The 22,955-nt window shown below is 36.2% G+C and overlaps 1 protein-coding gene across 6 annotated transcripts in view; it reads left to right on the forward strand.

Annotated features, from left to right (window-relative positions):
• CRPPA (CDP-L-ribitol pyrophosphorylase A) overlaps positions 1–22,955 on the forward strand; it is a 328,191-nt gene that overhangs the window by 104,849 nt on the left and 200,387 nt on the right. For 4 of the 6 annotated variants that reach the window (XM_005550062.4, XM_065542252.1, XM_065542250.2 and 1 more), the window contains exons 4-5: positions 4,740–4,844; positions 11,484–11,529. In XM_005550062.4, the coding sequence (XP_005550119.3) occupies positions 4,740–4,844; positions 11,484–11,529 (151 nt within the window). The remainder of the gene's footprint in view (positions 1–4,739; positions 4,845–11,483; positions 11,530–22,955) is intronic. The other 2 variants (XR_012432614.1, XR_012432615.1) reach the window with 1 other exon arrangement.

Consider the following 22,955-nt stretch of genomic DNA (forward strand, 5'->3'; position numbering starts at 1 on the left):
GAGTTATGTATAGATGGTACACAGAGAAATTTCACTATAGTGAAACTCCTCTATGATAACTACAGTGATGGATGTATATCATTGTACACTTGTGAAAACTCATAGAATTTATAATACCATGCATGGGTCATAATGTAAATTATGGGCTTTGAATGATAATGAGTGTCAATGTAGTTTTTATTGATGCTGATACACATACCACTGTGTTTACAAGGTTTCAATAGTGGGAGAGGTCGTGTGTATGTGGGGGCTTGAGGGTATATGGAAATCTTTACCTTTTGCTCCATTTTGCTATGAATCTAATATTTAAAGTCTTAAAAAGTGTAGGAAAGAAAACGATGCATGGGTAATAAAATTCCTTTGATACTTTGAATGTGAGGAAAAGTTCATATTCTGCCCTCAAACTTGATAACTCTCCTGGGAGTAGAATTCTGTGTTTAAAATCATTACCCCAAGAATTGTGAATAATTTGCCTCTTTGTTCTAAGTTTTATTGTTTCTATGAAGTCCCAACACATCTGGATTACAGCTTGTTTGTAAGATAATTTTTCGTTAAGTGGGTTTGGCATACTTTCACCTCACCCGTTAGCTTCCACACTCTATAATTTCTCTTAATCTGGAAATTCAATGTTTTTAATCTTTGGAATATCTTGAATTATTTAGTTGTTTTTGTCTTTTTCTGTTTTTCCTGAAATTTTAATATTTTTATTTAGATATTTCACTTTGTCGATGAGTCATACGACTCTTTCCTTTTCCACCTTTTTAAATGTTACTCTGTCACTTGATTTCAAATTCTTTATCTTCCTAGATCTATTAATAGTTTTTTAAAAATTGCAGTTTTGAAATTCTCGGGTGCTTTATTTTTGCCATTTTGGTCTTTCATGTTACAGTCTTTCCTTGGATGACAGTTTAATATGGGTTTTCTGCTCATGTTTAACTGGGGACTGGTTAGACTTGGTGAGTTTTCTACTTGGGGTGTGTTGGCTGTGCATTTCTCTGTAACATAACTTGATTGGACTTGCTTTTTGGGGGATCTCTGATAAGTGTCCTTAGGGCTTTTGCCTTGGCAGAAGGCTGTTAGACACTATTTTGGGGGGGCAAGTTTGGGGAGGCAGATGGTTTTCAGTGTCTGTATGTTTGCGTGTGTGTTTCTCATGTGATCAATGATATCATTATAACTATAATCCTCCCCATAGTGAATCACAAATGTCAAAACATTTTGTGCAATACCCTCTCTCATTCATTAACTTTCTTGTCTAAAGTAATCTTGCTAGTTGCTTTGTATTTGTTCCACCTGTTCTTTTTCTCACTTTTCTGTTGGCCTTTGGATTAATTTACTGTGTTTTATGATTTCATTTTACCAACACTAATGATTTTTTTAAACTGAAATTTTATTTAGCAATTGACTTGAGATTAGAATATACATCTGATGACAGTCTCCTTCAAATAATATTAGTTATGGGCACCCAACAGGAGATCACAAGAGAGGAGCCTGCATGTGTTTGTGAACTCCTTTTGTGACTGTGGGTCCCAGAGGTTTTATATTCTTTCAGTAGCTTCCGTTTGCTCTTTACCAATTTTTGAAGTTTTTAGCTTTCTTCTTCTTACCTGACTGCATGGCACCCAATGTCTCTTCCTCTTGTGCTCTGACTTACGTGCGCTGGTAATCGCATCTTCTCTCCCTTCAGGGTGGGGAGACATGTCTTTCTTAGGTTTAAGGCTCCTAGGTTGTCCTGTGACTTCAGCTCTGAAGGGTTGAAGAAAAGATTATACTTTTATAGTTTATTTGCATTTTCTTTTGTTCAGATATGAGCACTACTTTTTGCAATTTTCTGTATCCTAGACAAGAGTAGAAACCCAGGCTGGGTGCAGTGGCTCACTCCTGTAATCCCAGCACTTTGGGAGGCCTAGGCAGGAGGAGTGTTTGAACCCAGGAATTTGAGACCAACCTGTGTAACATAGTAAGATCTTCTATCTAGAAAAAATAAAAAATTATTAGCCAGGCATGGTAACATGAACTTGTGTACTCAGCTTCTTGGGAGGCTGAAGTAGGAGGATTGCTTGAGGCCAGGAGATAAAGGCTGCAGTGAGCTGTGTTCATACCACTCCACTCTAGCCTGGGTGACAGAGTGAGACCCTGTCTCAAAAAAAAAGTCATCAATATTCTTGATTAAAATGTTTAGACTTTAATTTTTTACTAAGTATACTTTTTTCTTTTTTTTGAGATGGAATTTTGCTCTTGTCACCCAGGAGTGCAATGGTGCGATCTCTGCTCAGTGCAACCTCTGCCTCCTCTATTCAGGCAATTATTCTGCCTCAGCCTCCCGAGTAACTTGAATTGCCTGCATCTGCCGCCACACCCGGCTAATTTTTGTAGTTTTAGTAGAGACGGGGTTTCACCATGTTGGCCAGCCTGGTCTCGAACTCCTGACTTTAGGTGATCCACCTGCCTCGGTCTCCCAAAGTGCTGGGATTACAGGCGTGAGCCATCGTGCCCAGCCAAGCATACATTTTTTGAACTGACTGCTAAGAAAGGTTTTCTTGCAAAAAATATGAAAATCTCATTTGTAATATTAGCCTATTTAATAAATTCAGACTAGTCTAAGATTGTCCAGCCTCCATTTTCTGTATATATTTCAAATGTACTTAACCTATAATTGTCCATGTTTCCCTTTGACACTGGTGACTGGAATCCTAAAGGCTTCATGCAATTTGCAGGCTTTTACACTCTTGGCTAGGACAGTGCCTGGTGGCACTGTGGGTGGGAACACAGCATCAAGTATGTTTCATACCACTACCTGAGATAGGAAGTACCTGTTTCTATGGACTCCTCTCAATATGGCACGTGTGAGTACTTTTGAGGCAATCCAGGGATGTGTTTGATATTTTGCCCCTCTGGAGTGACTCAGAAAGAGTCAAGGTTTTTTTTTTTTGTTTGTTTGTTTTTTTTTTTTTTTTGAGACGGAGTCTCGCTGTCGCCCAGGCTGGAGTGCAGTGGCCGGATCTCAGCTCACTGCAAGCTCCGCCTCCCGGGTTTATGCCATTCTCCTGCCTCAGCCTCCCGAGTAGCTGGGACTACAGGCGCCCGCCACCACACCCGGCTAGTTTTTTTTTGTATTTTTTTTAGTAGAGACGGGGTTTCACCGGGTTAGCCAGGATGGTCTCGATCTCCTGACCTCGTGATCCGCCTGTCTTGGCCTCCCAAAGTGCTGGGATTATAGGCTTGAGCCACCGCGCCTGGCCATGTCAAGGTTATTTTTAAGATTTAACCATATGTTAAAGAGGACTTCGTTTATTGTACATACATTTCAATCACAAACAACTACATGTGGTACGGATGTTGGAAGTACAAAACAAAGGTTTACCAACACTCATCACAACTTATTTGAATGTAACTACTGTTCATAGTAGTCTTTTAAGAATACCTACATATATGTTGTTTTATGTAGTATATAAAAATAGAAGGTATAAACTGGGACTCTTGTGGTCAAATTAACACTCTATGCATATCTGGTTATATTTTGTTCACTAATTTTACAAATCACTACAGTTGGAATTTTGTAACCTTCAGTGTAATAAAACAGCTTTGGCAAGGGGTGCTTGATGCCATATTCATATTTGTTGCCTTCCTGCAATCCTTACATGGATATGCTTTCTAAAATAAGTCTTGGCTGGGCATGGTGGATCCAGTCTGTGCGACAGAGCAAGACTCTGTCTCAAAAAAAAAAAAAAAAAAAAATTAGTCTACTAAATGTCTCAAACCTCCATAACGTTGCATGGCACCTTTTGATTTAAACATAATCCCCCTTGTTCAATTTTATTATACTGTTGGAGATCAAGCCATTTCCTCTGATAGGCCTTCCTGATGCCCTCACATAGAATTAAGTATTTTATCCACTGAGAATGGATAAAATATCTACCTCTAGACATTCTTCTAGTGCTGCATCTATCAGGTTCTGTTACAAACTGCTTGTTAGATGCCAGCCTCCCCTTCTAGACCTGAGTTCCTTGAGGGCATAATACATGTGTCATTTACCTTTATATATCTGGTACTTAAAATAGAACTTGGAGACAGGATAGGTACCCTGAGTATTGTTCAGCTGAATTGGATTATTACTTGGTTATTTTAATGGCTCTGCTTAAAATGCTAAAAATTGTTTTCTTTATTTTTACTAAATGTATATGTTTACACTTTTTCTCACAATGAAAGACTAAATGTTCCATGTTTATAAACGAAATGTAAATAATTAAAAGATATTTATATTTTAATTATTAAAACAAGAGAACTGTGACCTGCAAATGACCTGATATAAATACAAGATATGAGATTAAGATTAAGATAAATAAGATTAGATATATATTTATCAATAGTTATGATAATCCTCAGCTATACCTTCAGGCATTTTATAAACATGTTTGGAAAGGTAACTTATAAGCACAGGAAACCAAGTATTACATTTATTTTACACCTAGAACTACTGAGGAATCTCAAAACTCATATGATTGCACTATTCCTATTCACTATTTGTTTTGCTTCATATGATGATTGCAGTATTCCTATTCACTGTTTTGCTTTTAGCTAATGGGGATGTTATAGCTCAATCAGTAGCTGATTAAATAGTTTGAGCCCTCTAGGCTCTTCCTTTGTTTGCAATTGATTATGAAATAAAAGCCTTAGTCTTACTTAAAATAGTGTTTTAGCTTAATTTTTTGTTGTTGTTGTTGTTGTTTCTACACCAGTGTACTGACTATGACTTGGAATTTGGAACTGAGTGTTTGCAATTGGCCCTAAAATACTGTCGCACTAAAGCCAAACTTGTAGAAGGATCACCAGACCTCTGGAAGGTAAGAGGGATGATACCTTGCTTGGGTTCTTTTCTGTGCTTTTATGTGTTTGTGTGGGTGTACGTTGAAAACCAGTAGTGCATTGAGTGGGAGTTAAGGGAATCTCACGGGTTTACTGAATCATCAGTGTGTAGTATCCCTTCTATTGGTTGGCTTCAAGAAAATTCACTTGGAGATAATTTACTCAGACACATCTCATTTTAACCTGTGATTGGTTTATTCACTTTTTTCTTTTTCTTCCTCTCTGTAGATAGTTTTATTAGTCTGTTCTCACATTGATATAAAGAAATGCCTGAGATTGAGTAATTTATAAAGGAAAGAGGTTTAATTGGCTCATGGTTCTGCAAGCAGTACAGGAAGCATAGCAGCTTCTGCTTCTGGGGAGGCCTCAGGAGGCTTCCCATCATGGCAGAAGGCAAAGGAGGAGTAAGACACTTTGAGGCCTCACTCACTTGCAGAACAGCTCCAAGGTGGAAATCTGCCCCCATGATCCAATCACCCCCATCAGGTCTTACCTGCATTGTTAGAGATGAGATTTGGGCAGGGACACAGATGCAAACCATATCAATAGTCTTTTTTTTTTTTTCTTCACTCAGTTGGATTAAAGCTACACCTTTGCCTGCAGTATCAACATTTCCTTTAAGGCCCTGGGTGGTTGTTCCTACTTAACTGGGTTAAAAGGATATCTGCAACAGTTCCGACCTAGTGGGGGTAGTGGCTGGATCCACTCTCTTTCCCACTGTGAGGAATTAGACTGTTTCCTGTGGCAGGGCCCAGCTCCTTTAATGGCTAAATTACCTTTTTTTTTTTTTTTTTTTAACGGAGTTTCACTCTTCTTGCCCAGACTGGAGGGCAATGGTGCTATCTCACTTCACTGCAACCTCCACCTCCTGATTTCAAGCGATTCTCCTGTCTCAGCCTCCCAAGTAGCTGGGATTATAGGTGCCTACCACCACACCTGGCTAATTTTTGTATTTTTAGTAGAGATGGGGTTTCACCATGTTGGCCAGCCTAGTCTTGAACTCCTGACCTCAGGCTATCTGCCCACTTCGGCCTCCCAAAGTACTGTGATTACAAGTGTGAGCCACCACGCCTGGCCTAACCTCTTTTGGAGGGAATAGAGTACTTATTGCAAACAAGATAATGGCACTATCATACTGCAGCTTCTTATCAAGGCCAGGGATGGTTTAGAGTGTGATTCTTTGTTTCATTAGTTGAATTGAACAGGACATTTGGAAATAAGAGTCTGGAAATAAGAAATAAGTACATTTGGAAATAAGATTATTTCATAATCTTGAAATACATACTGCTGCTTTTGAAATATTGCTTGTAGTCTTTGGAAATCTTTATGAAACATCCATCAAAATCTGATTAGTAAAGATTCGTTCTAATTGAGTCTATAAGCATATTTCCTTACTGATTTTTAAATCAGAAAGCCCTATAAGTTGATCAGTTATTTTGCACAACAACGTGATCAGCCTAACTGCATGCTAAGATTGTCTCAGGATAATCTTAAATATTTAAAATGTTGAATTCTAAGACTCCAAAATATTGACATGTTTGAATTATTGCCTGGTAGAGAAATTTTATGCAGTAGAGAAAATTCATGCAGTATTACTCTTCATTTAAGGACAACCTAAAATGCCTGCCTGCTGGGTTGTCATCAACCCAGCAGGCAAATGTTTTATTCATCCTTTTCTATATATGGCTCAGTGATATTAATTATGAGGATTTTTGGCAATTACCAATTAGATGCTTCATTAAAGATCCTGACCCACATTTCTTTGGAACTCCTTTGGCTGTCTGGCAGACCCAATTTGAAGACGAAGAAAAAATGTGGAAACTCTAAGGCGTTTTATTGCTACTGACATGTCAATAATCCCTCGTCTCACTTTTGACATCTTTGGGGCTATGATTATTTACCTCTGTGCGTGTTCAGAGCCTTCATCACGTTTGTAAAGCACTATTGAGATCTATGGATGAAAAGGAAGCAGCACATTGCTCTCTGAATGTTACATTCTGTCTTCAGTGTTTTCTTTTTGGTGAGGTGTTCATATTTCTCTGTTCTCTCCAGCAAGAGTGTTAGTCCTCAGGTATGTCTTGATGCTCTGCTCCCCTTTTATGTGCAACAAATATTAGTGGAGGCTCACCTGATTGGCCTTTCCACACAGTGCTTCTCTTGGTTCCACTGGTGAGTCCCTTTTTAGGGATGTTGTTATGGGTTCAACTGTCCCCTAAAAAGGTATGTTCAAGTCCTAATCTGTGGCACCTGTGAATGTGACCTTATTTTGAAATAGTGTCTTTGCAGATATAATCAAGTTAAGATGAGGTCCTGCTGGAGTAGTGTAGCTCCTAAAGCCAACATGACTAATATCTGTATAAGAATAGAAGAGACACAGATATAGGGAGAAGGCCATGTGATGATGGAGGTGGATATTGGAGTGATGCATCTGCAAGCCAGGGGTTGCCAGCCATCACTGAAAGCTAGGAAGAGGCTGGAAAGGATTCTTCCCAAAAGCCTTCAGGGGTCCTACTTGTATCTTGATTTGAGATGTCTAATCTCCAGACTGTGAGAGAATATAAATATTTCTGTTTTTTGTTTGTTTGTTTGTTTGTTTGTTTTTAGACTGAGTCTTGCTCTGTAACCAGGCTGGAGTGCAGTGGCACAATCTTGGCTCACTGCAACCTCCGACTCTTTGGTTCAAGTGATTTCCTTGCCTCAGCCTCCCAAGTAGCTGGGACTACAGGTGCGCACCACCATGCCTAGCTAATTTTTGTATTTTTAGTAGAGACGGGGTTTCACCATGTTGGCCAGGATGGTCTTGATCTCCTGACCTTGTGATCCACCCATTTCGGCCTCCCGAAGTGCTGGGGTTACAGGCATGAGCCACCGCGCCCAGCCAAATTTCTGTTGTTTGAAGCCTGCCAATTTGTAGTAATTCACTGTAGCAGGCCTGGGAAACACATGCCGAAAGGGCGAGGTCCCCTAGAAATCAGCATCATAGCATCACTTTCGACATGGAACGGAAGTAGAGAACTTTACTCTTATGAATGAGATTGGAATAACGCCGTGCTTCAAAGGGAGCTTGGACCCTAAAAGGCCTGTCATGCTCTGGATTGGGGAAAATGTCTTACAGATAGACGTTATGAGGGTTTTTGGTTTGTTTGTTTTTTAGTATCACATTTTTTTTTCCTGTTAAGTGAGGTGATACTAGAATGCAAATATTGCAGGTTTTTTTCAGGGTCCCTATTTTCTCTTTCTGCCTCTTGTCTCATCTTTGATTTCTCTTTTTGGTATTTTCATAGCTAATTATTTAACCCCTTTTGATAACACTGTAAGATTTGTCATTAAGCTTTTACTTTAATTTTGTAATCTTATTTTGTATGACGAGAGTATTTGTTTTACACAACAGTGGAGTTTATGCTTTGAAATTAGTGTCCTAATTCTACACTATTTCCAAAGATGCTGGACTCAGATGGCATGGCCATGTACTTGAAACATGATTCAAAATCTGACAGTAAAATACACATTTGGACATGGTGGAGGCATTTTATTACCATGGAACAGCGTAAGGCAAAGGAGGATTCTGAAACACAGAGCAATATACCTTCCCTTTCCCCTCAAAAGTCAGGGAGTTCACTTTGCACTGGTTTAGAGAGTGACTTGAAATTTCTGAGGAATGCATGTGGTACTAGAATTTCAGTAGTAGAATTTCAGTTGCCACCAGAAGTCCCAGGAGGATTATTTTGTATTTTATTTTATTTAATTAATTTATGTTTTTGAGATGGAGTCTTGCTCTGTCACCCAGGCTGGAGTGCAGTGGCAAGATCTCGGCTCACTGCAACCTCTGCCTCCTGGGTTCAAGTGATTCTTCTGCCTCAACCTCCTGAATAGCTAGGACTATAGGTGCATGCCACCATGCATGGCTGATTTTTGTGTTTTTAGTAGAGACGGGGTCTCACTGTGTTGGCCAAGCTGGTCTGTATTTTGTATTTTATAAATATGTTTTGGTAAAAGTAAAAAGTAAACATTCTGGCTTGATGTCACCTTCCTGTGCTAGCTCTTCTGGGGTCTGGAGATAATATCAGTATTCTTTTCTTTCAAATACCATGCAGGGTAGAAATGACCACAGTACCCCACTCCCCCGCAGGGTGACGGGCACTGAGGAGTACAGAACTGGTTCTGGGAGTAGGGATCAGCTGTCATGCTTCCCTGGAGTAATCTTGCTTCGACAGGCCCAAGTAAACACTCTTATTTTGATGAGATTTCATCTAATCTGCGTAACAACTTGAGTCCCTTTAATTTAGAGTTGTACCATATTTTTGACCCCGTATACTTTTAATTAGCTTGGTCTCTTACTACACTGTACAGGCTTAGTTGAACAGAAGTCTTGTTTCTAAATGTCAAAACTGTCTTTAAGCCATACAAGGTTGATAACCAGTTACTGAAGAAATTTAACCAATGTGTTCCATTGTCTGAATGTGTTTTTTTAGGAGTTTCTGAAGTTTTTGTATAATCACAATATTATTGGAATGAATGACTTTTGAGGATTCATTTTGTTGGGGAATACACTTTTTTTTTTTTTAGGTCCAAGTATTTCAGCATCTGTTTAAAAACAAAAGAAACAAAATAGTCTCTATTTGGTTTTTGTAACTTCAAAAACACAATATGGTGAAATTGTTTCTCTTCAGATATTTTTATATAGTTTTCTAGCATTTTATATAGGTGTCCAGAAAAGAATATTTTCTACACATATATGATTGGTAAGGAAATAAGTTCTGAAAAATCTATACCTAATAAACATTCTGTTATCTTTGAAATGTAGGTTTTGCCTATTTATTGTGAAGGGAGAGATGGGAGAACATTATGTGTCATCTTAAGTTATTGAAGATAGTGGGCAACTGGCTGTGTCTGAAAGATTTTTTTTTAAAACTATTTTATGTCTCAACACAGAAAGAACAACATGTAGACGTGATAGGAATGAGAAATTCCCACCATATTATTACCTTACCGTGTCTATGAGATTGGAGTGTTTATCCTCCAGATTAGCTAACTACTAGATTTGTACAGAAACTTTGTTTAGTGAAGTGGGCTACTGTACTTCTATCCAAAATAGATTCCTCTGCTATTCCTTTATCTTAGCAGGTAAATCCTGGACCAAAACTATACCTTACCATCCAAAAATAAAGTAGCAGCCCACTTGGTAACACAGATAAAAAGTTGTTCAAGCAATTCAACCAATCTATTAAAATGTGAAATGCTATATAGTATCTTTTAAACAACACATGCCAACCCAAACCAGTGACTTTTGATGTACTTTTAGCCTTATTTTTTTCTACATAACTAACATACTTCAAAAGCAGTATGACTGGAAAATGTAATTCTCAATTGATGGGTTATTCATTTTTTCCGTCTAACTTTTACAACAATATGGTTTGTCCTTATTTTAATTTAAAAAACCAACAGCCTGATAATGAGTATTGAAGTTCCTTTTATCCTGTTAGCATAATCAGTAGTCTTCCTTTGACCTTGCACAATACTCTATAATGAAAAATTACTTTAAAAAATCAGTCCTGTAGTGATGAGAAACAACTTCAATCCTCTAATTTGCTGGTTTTCAGACTGTGCTCACTAGAGCCTCAGGGGCCACCTGGGGAAGAGGAAAGGTTCTGTACCTTTCACCTGTACAGGTGAAATTCCAACCCAACACCTGGCACTCACCTAGTTCAGCTCCGTTTTTCTCTATTTTGTTTGATTCTGCTTCTGTGTGCTATTTCAGCTGAGTTTAGGCATGGTGAGGTAATAATATGGTGGGAATTTCTCAAAATGGGTTTTTAGAACACTTGCATCATAAATACCTAGGTACTTGAGTGCAGTTTCTAGGACCTTATAAAAGCTTATTAATACTGTGTCTTTATTTACTGTGTATTTCAGCTCTGTGATATAGAATTCTGCAACACAGTGCACTTACATGTTCTGTACCTGAGCTCACTGGATGGGGGTCTGTGAAGTATCTGCCATAGGACAGACACATACATTACAAGGAACAGATTACAATTAGGAGGAGGCTGCATATTTTTAAGGAAAGATCATCATTGTTCTTGGGCACATAGTGGTACCCTATAGGCTCTTTTTATTTTATTGACATTTAAATAAAAATCTTACTAGGTATATACAGATATATGTAATTCAGAAGAAAGTCCCTCTTAACATAAATTGACCTTTCAGAATTTTTTCAGCTAATAATGCAACTTGGTGACTTTTTTTGTTATATGGAGACTTCTGCCCTACCTTTTTTTTTTTCCTAGTATAAAGCCTAATTTTTATGCAGTCATGTTAACACTGTTGTTTAAATGCTGCCACATTTTCTTTAAGTATAATACTCGAGTTACATTAAGATTTCAGTAACCACTGCCACATGATATCTTAATTTATTCAAAGATTTAAAAACAAATCAGCCATTTGTAGAAATAGAATATATTTTATGTGAATTTGCTGATGCTTTTCTAATCGAGAAAATGTCAGTATTACATGTTTATAGCTTCTGAAAAATCAAGAATTTCCCTGGGGGCATTATTTTATTGCCTGCACATTCCTTCCTGCTCTGTTAAGTCTAATGAAGTTTATCTGTCCTTTAGGTGACCTACAAACGAGATCTGTATGCGGCTGAATCGATTATTAAGGGTATGTTTGGCCTTATGACTGTCAGTTCCTGTGTTTCAAAAATGTAAGCCAGTTCGGAATTTCTCATGACAGTTTAAATCCAGCAATCTTGAAAGCAGAAAAGCCTGTAGGCCACTAAGGTCTCTGATATGTTTTTTGAAAATAATTACATTTTATGTTGTTTCATGCTAGTGAAATAGCAGTTATTATGATACCACATTGATTTTAATTTTTATAAAGGAAATACTTTATTAACTTGAGGGAAGTATGGGACATTGATACTATTAGAAGGAAAATAGCAAAACCTGATTTTAATAATTTTGTAAAGATCTCACTTCATTTTAACTACGAAGAGGGCTGCCCTCTCCCGTTAACAATGTCGTATCAGTACATTAGACAGCATCTTCTATGTGAGAAACATTATTTTTCCTAAATGGAGAAATTAGGCTGGACAGGATGATTTTTAAAGTTTCTTTTGGGTTCTGACAATGACTGCAATTTTGTAATTGTAGATATCTTAGGTGTGGTAACTCTTTTTTAGTTCTTTTTCATCTCTGACTCAAAGATCCCAGCTAAATAGAGGTAGTTGATTTAATAAGCAACAAGTATTTGTTATTTTGCTTAACACTGTGCAAGGAATGTAGTTAAGATGCACTAGGGACAGTCTTTCTGTATTTTTGTAGCCTGTTATTTAAGTCAGCTTTCTCAGTCTTGGCACTATCTTGGCATTTTAGCCTGGAAAATTCTAAGCTGTGTGGACTATTCTGTGCATTACAAGTGGTTTAGCAGCATGCCTGGCCTCTGCTCACAAGCTGCCAGAAGTACCCATCCCTCACTCCCCTTCCCCTGGTTTTGACAGTCAAAGATGTTTCCTGATATTGCCAAATGTTCCCTAGGGGGGGAAAAAATTTCCACTTAATAGAGAACCACTGTTTTAAAATATGGACTCCTAGCAAAATCAGAGATGTTCACCCCAATCCTGAAATACATGTGATGCTTTACAGTGTGTTAGTAACTGATTTCTTTGAAAACAGATTATGGCTAGAACTACATGCTCAGATTTTCATTGAGAGGTGAACTTCTAAATTTAAACTTTTTTGAAATTAAAAAATGTACTGAATCTGCATTCTGAGTGCATCAATTTATTAAACAATTTTTGGAAACCCTATTTAACCATCTAAGGACTTCACATTCAGAAAATGAAAATCTTTTCTCTGATCATGACAATGTATTTGTGATTTGCCCTGAAGTTCTTTGTCCTTCAAGGATATTTTGTTTTAAACTATTAATGTACTATAACTTATGAATCTGTTTGTGTGTATGTAAACAGATCATTTATAGCTATAAATCAAAATGTTGACATATATTTACATATCAACCAAGCAGTGCGTAAACATTACTCTGGAAAAGTCAGCTGAACCATGATGTGGTTTTCATGTCCTCAGTACAAGGAAATATAAAACTCAGTTTGGTTTCTTCACAGAGCTTTGCATGTACTACATAGGAAAGATAGAAATGATTTTTTTTTTGTGTTAACAATTAGTAGTTCAACTGAGAAATATAATTGTAATAATTGGCCTACATATTATCAGAGGCTTCTTAAAATGCAAAAACCTATACTGCAAGTGTTATTGCAGGAGCTATGACTTTGGAAATTGTTTGCAGAAATGGCTTTTATTTATGTAATAGGTTCTGGTCTGCTACTTTCATTTTTAAAGTATTTAAAGTATTTCATTTTTAAAGTATTTAAAGTATTTAAAACATGTTCTACTTTTATTCTTAGGGAAGGTATTTACACAACTCATTTAGGTCAACAAAATTTTAGTTTCTTTATATTTTAGGGTTTGTGTATCTAATAACTTCCCAGGAGATTCTGATGCTTCTGGTACACTTCTAGGATCACTGCTCTGGGGCCTTTCTACTCTGTGAATGCCCTAGACCGTAGCATTGTGATTACCTGAGAACTAGAATCTCAGCCCCCACCTGATTCAATCAGAATCTACATTTTAACAGGAGCTCTGGTTGATTAGTTTGTACGTTAAATTCCAGACATCTTCCTCTAGCTTGCTCCTCAGTCTTTTATAGGTTATTTATTTCTAAATAATATCTATATTGCAATAAGAGCTTTAAGTCTTACGATGCTCTCCCAGCTGCAAATGCTTGTTTGCTCACCTGAGGTTACCCCTTCCATTTATGACTTGTACTCAAGACTATCTCTGATAGTAGAAATGCCTCTCTGGGCATAGGAAAGAGAAAACTCCAAAATTCCAAAATATAATATAGCATATAGCATACTATGAGAGCTGTATATTTACCTGTAGGCATTTTCCTAATGTATTAATCAGGGTTATTTAGAGAAGCAGAACCAGTAGGATATAGAGCTATAGATAAGATGTATACGTAGATTTATTATGAGGGATTGGCTCATGTGATGATGGAGGCTAAGTCTCACGATCTGCCAGCTGTAAGCTGGAGGCCCAGGAAAGCCAGTGGTAGAGTTCCAGTACAAACCCAAAGGTGGGATTTTGGATTCCACCACAAGGTGAAACTTAAGATGCATAAATGTTTATGCTCAAAGCATTAATAAAGGCTATAAAGCTTCTAAGCCAGTTCAAGTTCAGGACTGATTTTGCCACAAATTTATATAAAAACAATTGTTTATTATGGTTTTAAGAAAATTTTAGATTTCAGCATTGCCTGCAACGCTGTATGAACCTGTTTTAGATTGTGATTCAGTGAAGGTGGAAAGAATGTCTAATTTTTATGTTGCATCCCCTAACATTTTGTTGAGTTGAATTGCATAATAGGCTAACAGATGCAGCTGCAGTTTTTCCCTAGAATCTAAGGGAATTTATGGCCCTTCTTTCCTGCCTTACCACTCTGCCTGCTCCTGACACATGCTTATAGGGAACCAGAATATCTATCACTATATCATTTTTTTCCCTTTTAAACATAGAAATGGTATAGTATTTTTTTTTTGATCATTCTTTGTCAAGATTTAAAACCAAGAGTTGGAGGACATTGAACTTATGCTAGGTGCCTTATGTTATCTCACTTATTCTTTACAATAATGCTGTAAGATATATACTATTGCTCTCATTTTGCAGGTGGGAAAACTGACCTAGGTTACTTTCCTCTGGGTCACACAGTTAGTAAGAGCAAGATCCATTATTTAAGCTCAGGTCTCCATTGTCCTTAAGTTTGACTCTACTCTAGGTCATGTCCATTTTGTACCTCTGGTTCACATAGCTACTCCTGCTGCCTGCTAAAGCAGATGCTGGATTCAAGAGCTCTCTCTTGGGTGAGTACATCAGTGGCTTATAAAGTTCAGCTTGCCTATCTCTGATTCCTCTGAGTTGAAAACTCTACCTTCAGCTGGTGATTAAGAATGATCCTATCAGTAAGACAGAAAATTTTCTATCCCAGTGTTTTCCTAAGCACATAGTACAGTCTTCTAGAAAGTGTTTGTTACTGGCATCAAAGATGTGTGAAAAGCATATAATGTTGTAATGACAGTTTTCTAGACATGCTCAGAAAAAATAATAAAATTCCAAATCAAAATAATTGTTTTAAAATGATTTGAGTTACTGTTTTTTTTTTTTTTTTTTTTTTTTTTTTTTCTGTTGTTGTTAATTCAGGTAGTTGATGTTCATTATCTAGACAACAGATTTCCTTTCCAGGATGGAACTATTTTTGTTCTGTGATGAGTGCTTCATGTTTTTTTTTTTTTTTTTTTTTAGTGTCATTCCTGAGCTGTTTTTTTCTCTCAAATAACAATTATTGCTGGTCAACAAATTGTATTCTATTAAAGTAACTATTTCGTTGTTTACTTAGTTTGTTTTCAGGTGCTAGAAAACATTTCTAGGATAAATATCATGTCTCGTGGTTTGCAAGAACATTTTGTACTCCAAAATTTACTTGTCACCAAAGTAGCTTGTGTGTTTTGGTCCATCTTAATTTATGTTCAAGTCAACATCTTTGGTTTAGTATGGGAATTCTGATGTTGGGAGAAAAATGAATCTTCTTTTATTGGTATTTGGTGTAGGTTTGCTAACTTCAAGGCATGTTTTGACTAAAATCTCCAAATTGTAGTAGATAGAAAGTCTCCAAATCTGATTTTATCTTATGTTTTTGGATAATTTTAAAGCTTAAATTATGTTAGCATCAATATGTTTATATTGATTTCCATTTACAGTAAACTGTTTGAAAAAACATGTATAGAAAGTAGTAGTTTCATTTGTCTTTCAGAGTCTATTAAAATATAATTAAAAATTTGTTAAAACTATATAAAACAAAGGATTCATAATAATCCCTTTTCTTAGGTAGAGGGTTGGATTTGGTTGTTCTTTAATTTTTGACTCATTCAGGCTTCTACTGTGAGTGAAATTTAAAACAATTTTCTAGGGAGTAGTATGATTAATTGGTACAACAAGACACTGTACTGACTGAGAAGTTTGTAAATATCCACTTAACAAAGAGGTATTGTAGTTTTGTCGCCCAAGCTGGTTGAGCCCACCCAAGTCTGCTCTGCATGCTCAGATGAACCCAAATGATTAAAGTGGTAACAGATGCCAGTGGTAACATACTTTATATAGATTTACATAAGCCATACAAACAGTTCCAACCCACACTTGATTTAGTATGCTGACCATATCCTGGCATATGAAGGTCAATATTCTAAGAGTTTCTAAGAAAAGCCCCTGTGGAATTTCTAAATAAAATATTGCATTTATTTTCTACCTCCATTCTTCAGCTACTTAATATATTTAATTCTGTGGCTAAAGAGTACTTTTAAAGTTTTATTTTATTCTTTCTTGGTTATGTTTGTACAAACCCAAGTAAGCTTGTGCTACAAAATTGCCTCATGGTGCCTCTTTTCATATATGGTGGTGTGTATTGAAAAAGAGGAAAATTAGGTAAAATTGGAAATCCATTTCATCCCTTTTGGTTTTAACTGGCTTTAGTTAATCTTTTTTTCCAGTCATTATGTAATGTTTTCCATTTGTTAGGTATTTTAAGGAAATTGATTTCTCTGAAATATAGCATCTTATTGGGTCAGAAACCTACATCCTATTCAGATAAGTGATACCGGTAGATTTCTTTCAATAAGTACTTAGCAACTGTCAATTTATCCTCATGCCATATTTTGTTTATTTGTTTTTGAAAAACTATGCTGATAGAAGAGCAATTAAATTCTTTTATGTTTATACATTGAAAGTAGCTAAATATACTTTGGCATTGACTGCAAGGAATAAAATGACATGAGAATACCTTTGGTTCAGAATTGCTGAGAACTAGGAAGACTCTGTGGGAGTGTGTTTTATGCATATGCAGAAACTAGTCCCTTGATTTCTTAGTGATCCTTTAACTTTTTTACTTAAAATCATGACATTTGAAGTGTAAGATTGTTTGTTTTTGAATCCTTTGGATCAAGCTGGAAAGATGAGGAACTTTAAATCAGGTTTTCCACATCTGTGACCAGACAACATTCCGCATCTGCGATATGTTCTCATCAGGCTTTTTCTTGTTAAATACCCAGGGATAACACCATTTATGTGATTAGTCATGTGTTTTGGACAGTGCAGAGTGACAGCTAAGATTATTTATATAGTAACCCCAATATTTGATGTTTCTGGCTTTGAGTATGACACTTCATTTTCCAAATTTTCACAATACCACCATAACTTCTTTATACATAATATTTTTTTGTTCTTCACTCTCAAAGAATACTGTGACTGTATTTTTTTGTGAATCTGTAAGAACATTTGCATCAAGCTTTAATTAGTAAAAGCAGGAAGACTGCAACAGGATTTAAGAGCAGTTTGTTCCCCTTGAAATCTTACTGTAAAAAAAAAAAAAGTAAATTGGAAAGTTCAACATTTAGGTCAGGATTACGAAAAGTAGAGTTCACTTGTTTTAGTTTTACCATTTCCTTAATTTGTTGTCAGCGAAATAGTAATTTAAGCAAACACAAGTAAATCTGTCACTTTTGAAGGTCACATTGAGGTATTAAGCAACTAGCTAAATAAGACTTGATAACAGACAAAAGCCAGCCACTGACACTTCACTCTGATGTAGGTAGTTAAAAAAAACCCAAAAAAACCCAAATGATGATATTTATGCTCAAAGCAAATAGTACATTTGGTAAATATCCTCATGAGTCACTAACCTTGGAACTTTGCTTTTCCTTCTAACTTTTCTCTCACTTAAGTTAGAGAATATATACTTTGAAAAGAAAAAAAAAATTATGGTATTGATATAGCCCCGATGAGTGGAGAACACCAGGTTTTTCATTTTGAGTTGAATTAGAAAAAACATGGACACACGTGGAGTAGTTTTAAGGAGCAGGGAGTTTAATAGACAAAGAAGGGGGAAGAAAGCTATCATTTAGTTAGAAATCAGTCATATGCTTGACTGTACTGCTTACATTTAAAAACACGTGCAGGAGACAAGATGTCACATGCCTGGTCCTTACTTTTAGTTCTAAGTTAGGAAACTTCATCTTATATTCAGTGACTCACTTAAAAATGTGGTTAAGATCTGATAATATTAAATGTCTTTTAAAAATCTGCCTATGTGCCATTTGTCCTCCAGTTGAAACATGCTCATTTAGCTTCTACAATAGCTTTTCTGAAGATCACTTTGACCTTTCAGTGTGGGCATGTATGGTTTATTTGCAAGTCTTTATTTGTTTTCTTTGTCCATTTGTAATGCAGTAATGCCTTGTTGGCTGTTCTTCCTTTCTTTACTGCCTGCCTTCCTTTTTCCTGTTCTAATATCTTCCTATTGCAAGGTGTTCAGATAAACCTTGAGTATCCTTTACTGATGAAACTTAGAGACATCAGGACTCAATAGTGATGATTCTCTTTAATATCACTTTAAAATTCTTTCATGTGAGGCAGAAAACAGACTCTAAGATTGGCTTTTGATTCAAGGAATGCAATAGGATAATGGAAACCACTGCTCTCACTTTGAATGGATTACAACTTGAAACATCTTTTTGGAAATGGCTACTTTTGGATTTGATATATTTGTTTCTTATTTCTTGAGGCACATCTAACTTTGACTCAAGAGGTCAGTACAGTGGACCATGAGGCTCGATGGAAGAATTGCATGGTGTTGAATGTTTCCAAGAAAATTGGAGACAGATTTCTGGATATTTTGCCCACCTGCTTAAGGATCTACCGCAGTGTTTGTTTGCCTTTCCTCCATTGTTACTGAGTTTCCTGTAAAATACAAACAGCATTTTTACTAGAGTGATTAATTGATACAGGCATATGCATATTCCTTGCTTCTTAATGTGTCATGGGTCTGTCATATGGTAAAGCAGAAGCTGTGTTTATAAGAAACTTTACATATTACTGTTTTGTAAAATTAAATGAAAAGACCCCCGATTACATCCATTTTCTGTCTATAGAGGACAATATACTTTCTGTATACCAAGAGAAACGATGTTCAAGGAAAGTAAGAAGAAGTTTTAAAAGATATGTGTGTTACTGATTAGGTTTTGCCCTCTTTTATAAACTTTGAGATTTATACATTATAAATCCTTTTGCTTATGAGAGATTTTATTTAGAATAATACTGGAATAAATAAATGTTCAATTTATGAAACCACATTATATACAACTACATTTTGTTAAATCATGTACTTCAACGAAAAGTGGCTATATTTTAGATTGCAAATAACATTAAATCAGGGAGTTGACCCCTGAAGAAATTCTGTTGCACTTACAACTAGATTGAAATTTGAGAAAATTTAAAAGGAGTCTGGCAGATGGATGGATATAGTCAAAACTCTGACATTCATAATGTCAAGCTAGGCATTTCTTAACGTACCCTTCAGGGGAGATGGCTTGAATTCTAATTCTTTCTGCCTCTGTGCTACCATCAATTCCTTGAAAGAAGTAGAGGAAGAGGAACATATTTTGTTTGGAAGAGCCTCCATGTCTTCTCTTACTTCCTCTACTTGGACCTAATAGTACACAGCTATAGCACTGAAGAGTCCTGCACAAAAGGACAATTGACCTCCTGAGAAGTTCTTGATTCATATTGTATGTGCTTCAATAAATACTAATTGTCTTTGGTATTTGAGGATATTGTCTTCTCTAGTACATTGTGGACCAGTGAAGCAGCCAAAACTTTTAAGTTCTATATCCATAACCATCAGATTTGGAGTACTATTGGAGAGTATTGTTAACTCATAATTGATTAATATAACTATGCAAATGAAGGACAGTATGACTTTGATTTTAGTACAAGATGGCTAATGTTCTGTTAGATAAGCAGCTGTCAATGAGAATTATATTGTGTGATTAGGGAGGCATGTAACAAGTACATTTCTACCATGCTTCATCTACCATAAGGTGCATAATTGAATATTTTCTACTTCCAGATGGAAATAAGTAAATGTATGTGTATCTATATTCTCAAATGGAAGTAAGGAGAAAATAATGCATGTGCCTATTGCATTAAAGTTCAGGAAAATCTGATTTTTAAAAATTGGTATGTATTTATACATATTTATGGGTGCATTGATATTTTGATACAATGTATTATGATCAAATCAGGGTATTGAGAATATCTGTCATCTCAAACATTTATTTTTTTATTTTGAGGACATTTTACATCTTCTCTTTTAGCTATTGTAAATTATGCAATATATTGTTAACTACTGATAGTCACCGTATTGTGCTATCGAGCCTTAAAACTTATTTCTTCTATCTGACTGTATGTTCTACCCACCTACCTCCCTTTATTTATTTCTCCACTACCCTTCCTAGCTTCTGGTAGTCATCATTCTCTTCTTTATCTTTAATAAATCAACTTTCTTTATCTTTCATTATGTGAGTGACAACATGCAATATTTGTCTTTCTGGGCCTGGCCTATATAGCTTAAAATAATGACTTCCAGTTCTATCCATGTTACTGCAAATGACAGAATTTCACTCATTTTGATGACTGAGTAGTATTCCATTGTGTGTAGTATGCCACATTTTCTTTGTTCATCCATTAGTAGATGCTGAGGTTGATTTTGTTTATTGGCTATCATGAAGAGTGCTGCAATAAACATTGGGGTACAGATATCCCTTTGATATACTGAGTAGCATAGTAGTTATATTTTTAGTTTTTTAAGAAATCTCCATACTGTTTTCCCTAGAGGCGTTATACTAATTTAAATTTCCACCAGCGCTATATAGGAGTTCCCTTTCTTCTGCATCCTCTGCAGCATTTGTTATTTTTTGTCTTTTTGATAATAGCCCTGTAACTGGGTTGAGTTGGTAACTCATGTGGTTTTGATTTACATTTTCCTGAGGATTAGTGACGTTGAACAATTTTTTTATGTACCTGTTGGCCATTCGTGTGTCATCTTTTAAGAAATGCCTATTTGTGTCCTTTGCCTACTTATTAATGGGATTACTTATTTTTTTGCTATTGAGTTCCTTGTATATGCTAAATATTAGTCCCTTGTTGGATGAAAGTTTGCAAAGATCTTCTCCCATTGAATAGATTGTCTCCTTACTCTGTTGATTTTCTTTGCTGTGCAGAAACTTTTTCCTTTAGTAAGTACCATTTCTCTATTTTTGTTCTTGTTTGTGCTTTTGGAATCTTAGCCATAAAATCTTTTTTGACACCAATGTCCTGAGCATTTCCTCTTCTTTCTTCCAGTTATTTTTATAGTTTTGCATCTTACATTTATGTCTTTAACCTATTTTGAGTTTATTTTTGTATACGATGAGAGATAGGAGTCTAGTTTCTTTCTTCTGCATGTGGATGTCCAGTTTTCCCAGCACCATTTGTCAAAAGTATGTCCTTTTCCCCATGCATATCCATTAGTAGATGCTTAGGTTGATTTTGTGATTCCTGGCACCTTTGTTGAAAATCAGTTGACTGTAAATACGTGGATTTATTTCTAGGTTCTCTATTTCATTGTATTGTCTTCTGTGTCTGTTTTTAAACTAATGCTGTATTGTTTTGGTGACTATAGCTTTGGTGTATTTTGAAGTCAGGTAGTATGATGCGTCTAACTTTGTTCTTTTTTTTCAGGATTGCTTTGGCTATTTGGTATCTATTGTGGTTCCATACACATTTCAGGATTGGTTTTTTTTCTATTTCTGTGAAGAATATCATTTGTATTTTCATAGGGATTGCGTTGAATCTGTAGATTGCTTTGGATATAGTATGGTCATTTTAGCAATATTATTTTGATTCATGAGCATGGATGTCTTTCCATTTTTTAATGTCCTCTTCAATTTCTTTCATTAGTGTTTTGTAGTTTTTGTTGTAGAGGTCTTTGTCTCCTGGGTATTTTATTTTACTTTTTGTAGCTATTGTAAAAGGGATTGGTTTCCTGATTTCTTTTTCAGCTGGTTATTTGTATATGAAAATATGACTGATTTTTGTATGTTGAATTTTGTTTCCTGCAACCTTACTAAATATCAGTTCTAAGAGTTTTTTGTTAGAGTCATAGGTTTTTCTAAATATAAGATCATGTCATCTATGATAGAACAACAATTTAATTTCTTTGACAATTTGGATGACTTTTATTTCTTTCTCTTGTCTGATTGTTCTGGCTAGGACTTTCAGTACTGTGGTGAATAGGAGTAGAGAAAGTGGGCATCCACTTCTTGTCCTCTGTTTCTTAGAGGAAAGGCTTTCAGCTTTTCTCCATTCAGTATAACGTTAGCTGTGGGTTTATCGCATATAGCTTTTATTGTGTTGAAGTATGTCTCTCTACCTAATTTGTTGAGAGCTTTCGTGAAAAAGGAATGCTGAATTTTATCAAATGCTTTTTCTATGTCTATTAAGAGGATCATATGGTTTTTGGCCTTTATTCTGTTGATAGTGATATATCACATTTATGGATTTGTGTATGTTGAACCATCTTGCATCCCTGGGATAAATCCCATTGACTGTGGTGTATTATGTTTTGATATGCTGCTAGATTTGGTTTGCTAATATTTTCTTCAGCGGTTTTCTGTGACTCAGCGTGGTGGCTCACACCCGTAATAACAGCACTTTGGGTGGCTGAGGCGGGCAGATCACGAGGTCAGGAGATCGAGACCATTCTGGCTAACAAGGTGAAACTCCATCTCTACTAAAATTACAAAAAATAGCCAGGAGTGGTGGTGGGTGCCTGTAGTCCCAGCTACTCAGGAGGCTGAGGCAGGAGAATGGCGTGAACCCAGGAGGCGGAGGTTGCAGTGAGCCAAGATTCTGCCATTGTACTCCCGCCTGGGCAACAGAGCGAGACTCTGTCTCAAAACAAACAAACAAACCAAACAAACAAAAAAAACTTATCAGGGATATTGGCCTGTAGTTTTATTTTTATGTTGTATTCTTGTCTGGTTTTGGTATCAGGGTGATGCTTGCCTCCAAAAATGAGGTAGGAAGAATTTCCTCCTCTTCAATTTCTTGGAATAGTTTGAGGAGGATTAGTATCAGTTC

The sequence above is a fragment of the Macaca fascicularis genome, chromosome 3, assembly GCF_037993035.2.
Source record: "Macaca fascicularis isolate 582-1 chromosome 3, T2T-MFA8v1.1".
NCBI lineage: Eukaryota > Metazoa > Chordata > Mammalia > Primates > Cercopithecidae > Macaca > Macaca fascicularis.